This window comes from Limulus polyphemus, unplaced genomic scaffold (genome assembly GCF_000517525.1).
Source record: "Limulus polyphemus unplaced genomic scaffold, Limulus_polyphemus-2.1.2 Scaffold64, whole genome shotgun sequence".
Lineage (NCBI taxonomy): Eukaryota > Metazoa > Arthropoda > Merostomata > Xiphosura > Limulidae > Limulus > Limulus polyphemus.
The window spans coordinates 604,180-606,894 of NW_013665674.1; the positions used below are offsets into that span (position 1 = coordinate 604,180).

Here is a 2,715-nt window from a genome sequence, read left to right on the forward strand (position 1 = left end):
ATATATAATAATATGGCTGTATGAATTATGTGGTTTATTGATTTTTGGTGTTATTCTGGGTGAAGGCATTGAAGTATGTAGTTATGATAACAGGTGTAGAAGCTGTATACTGCTTTTCATTTTTTTTATGCACTTAGTTACGCCATGAGAAAGTTCAGCTGGAACAGACACTTGAGCAAGAACAGGAGGCATTAGTTAACAGATTGATGAGAAAAATTGAAAAGTTAGAGGCTCAAACTTTGACCAAGCAATCAAACTTGGAACAGCTACGTCGAGAGAAAGTTGAACTGGAGAACACCCTTGAACAGGAACAAGAAGCACTTGTCAATCGTTTATGGAAGCGAATGGACAAACTTGAAACAGAGAAAAGGTAGGTTAGAACATACTTCTTGTCTACATAAGTTACACTGAACTTTTGAAAGATATATATCATAATAGAAAACAATTAATGTTACTTAATTTTGTCAAATAGTGTAGAATTTTGAACATTCGTTGCTTGTTACATTGGTTTTCCATAGCGTGTAGCAGAAATGTAAGAAGTAATTACCTCAAACAGGTCAACTATTTAGGTAATTTAACTAACTGCTGCCTAAAAGTTGAGGATCATTAGCCATTAAATAGTGATTCATGTACATCTCACAAAATGTAATGAATATTTAATGCAAAAGTAATGTTAAAATACACTACTTGTCTTGTAAAAAAACTCGATTATTTGTATTTTATGAAAGTATCTAACAGAAACAAAATAAAAAACAACAACAACGTTTGACTTCATAAATATTTACAATGCTAGTATTTCAAATAATATATCCTTTATGTGGAGACTGTACTATTTTTTTACAAACTTTCATAGAAATAGGGGGGGGGGGGGAGCAGATCATGTTATACTCATGAAAAAAGAATGCATTGCTTCACACTTCTGTTCATGTAGTCAAATAACTTGTTTATTGGATTGGGGCAAAAGTAACTATACAGTTGTTACTATAGAAAATATTATTAAGACCATGTAAAATCAATTTAATTATTGTTTGTTTCATTGTTATAAATTAAACTATGTTTTGACTGAGACAACAGTTGTGTTAAAAATACCACTTTATTTTTTTTTAGGATCTGTGTACTTTTTGGAATGAGTAAAATCTTGTTTCATTTGTACATTGAACAACAACTTTAAATCCTCAATGCAGAAAATTTGTGGTTATTTTTTCCTTATTCTGATATTATTTTTCTTGCAGTATGACATTTAGCTTACTAGGGCTGCTTGTGCATGAACTTTTTTCTACTAAGAATGCTGTTGGGTCAGGGCATACAGATCATATGATTATTCCTAATGGTCTTTCACATAAATAAGCCTAGTAGCATTGCTGTGGAAATTTTAAAAAAATTCTGTCTGAGAAGAAATGTTAATAAATTCGCCAGTTAGTAACACAGGCCTGTGAATTTAAACTTCATAAAAGTTGTTTTGGTTTTAATAACAAATTTTCAATAATTCAACTATGCAGATTTCGAAGGGTTTTTAACAAATCGGGAAGAAAAAACTCTTACTTAGATCAAATTATTATTTCACTTACCACAGTGAATATTTTTTATTATTATATTTGTTAAGAAAAATACAAACAAACTCAAGAAAAGGGAAGAACATTGATGTCAAACGAACATGCATCCTCATTCATCCTGATTTTTTGTTGTGAAATCTATGTCTTTTAGTCTCCAAAGTACGTGTTGTGGTCTTTCTTTTATGTATTGCATCTGGAGCATCTTGTTTCAATGACCATCAGTAATTAGCCATCATGCTGATGTTCCACTTTCCTTGAAACCTCCTTTCCATTTCCCTGATGTCTTGATGAAACCTTTCCCCTTATTCTTCACTGACAGCACTGAGATTTTCCGGGAAACACTCAATATGTGAGTTTAAGAAATGAACTTTCAAGCTCATATTACAATTTAAGTTTTTGAATTTATTGAGCATATTATTGACAATATTTTCGTAATTTAGGTCCTTGTTGTTTCTTAAAAATTTGTCAATAACATCTTTAAAGGCAATCCACACTTCTTTTCCAACATTCCTCATTGTCCTTTCAAACTTTTCATCTGAAGTCAATTTCCTAATCTGAGGCCAAACAAGAATTCCTTCTTTTGCTTCTGAAAGAGCAGGGAATTGCCCACTTAAATACTTGAAACAGTTGCCATCTTTGTCTAAGGCCTTTAAAAACTGTTTCATCAAGCTCCATTTTATGTGAAGTGGAGGTAATAGGATTTTCTTTGTGTCAACCAAACTTTCATGTTCAGTGTTTTTTGATCCTGGTATCAGGCTGACTCTGTGTAGCCATTGCTTCTTTACCTAGTGCTGATTTCATGGACTGCTGTCCCATTCACACAAAAGACATAGATTGACCCAACAACATACAAAGAACTTTTAAGTCTCCACAAAGTAGCCAACCAAGTTCTTTGTATTTGACCTTACTAAGAAGTTGGAGATTTTTGTACATTTTCTTCAAGTGAACCGATTGAGCAATAGGAACAGATGCATATATGTTACCCATGTGAAGGAGAAAACCTTTTAGACTTCTTTTGGAGGAATCAATGAACAATCGCCACTCACTTGTTTCATAAACTGCAGCTCCAAGCATTGGTATTAATTCAGCAATATTGTTGCAATAAACCAGTGAACCTCCTTGCAAAAAGTATGGTATAAACTCTTTCTCATGATTTCTGTAC

The 2,715-nt window shown here is 32.6% G+C and overlaps 1 protein-coding gene across 1 annotated transcript in view; it reads left to right on the plus strand.

Annotated features, from left to right (window-relative positions):
- LOC106464971 (coiled-coil domain-containing protein 6-like) overlaps nt 1-2,715 on the plus strand; it is a 27,539-nt gene that overhangs the window by 4,558 nt on the left and 20,266 nt on the right. Inside the window, exon 3 of the mRNA XM_013925152.2 lies at nt 138-370. Coding sequence (XP_013780606.1) covers nt 138-370 — 233 coding nt within the window. The remainder of the gene's footprint in view (nt 1-137; nt 371-2,715) is intronic.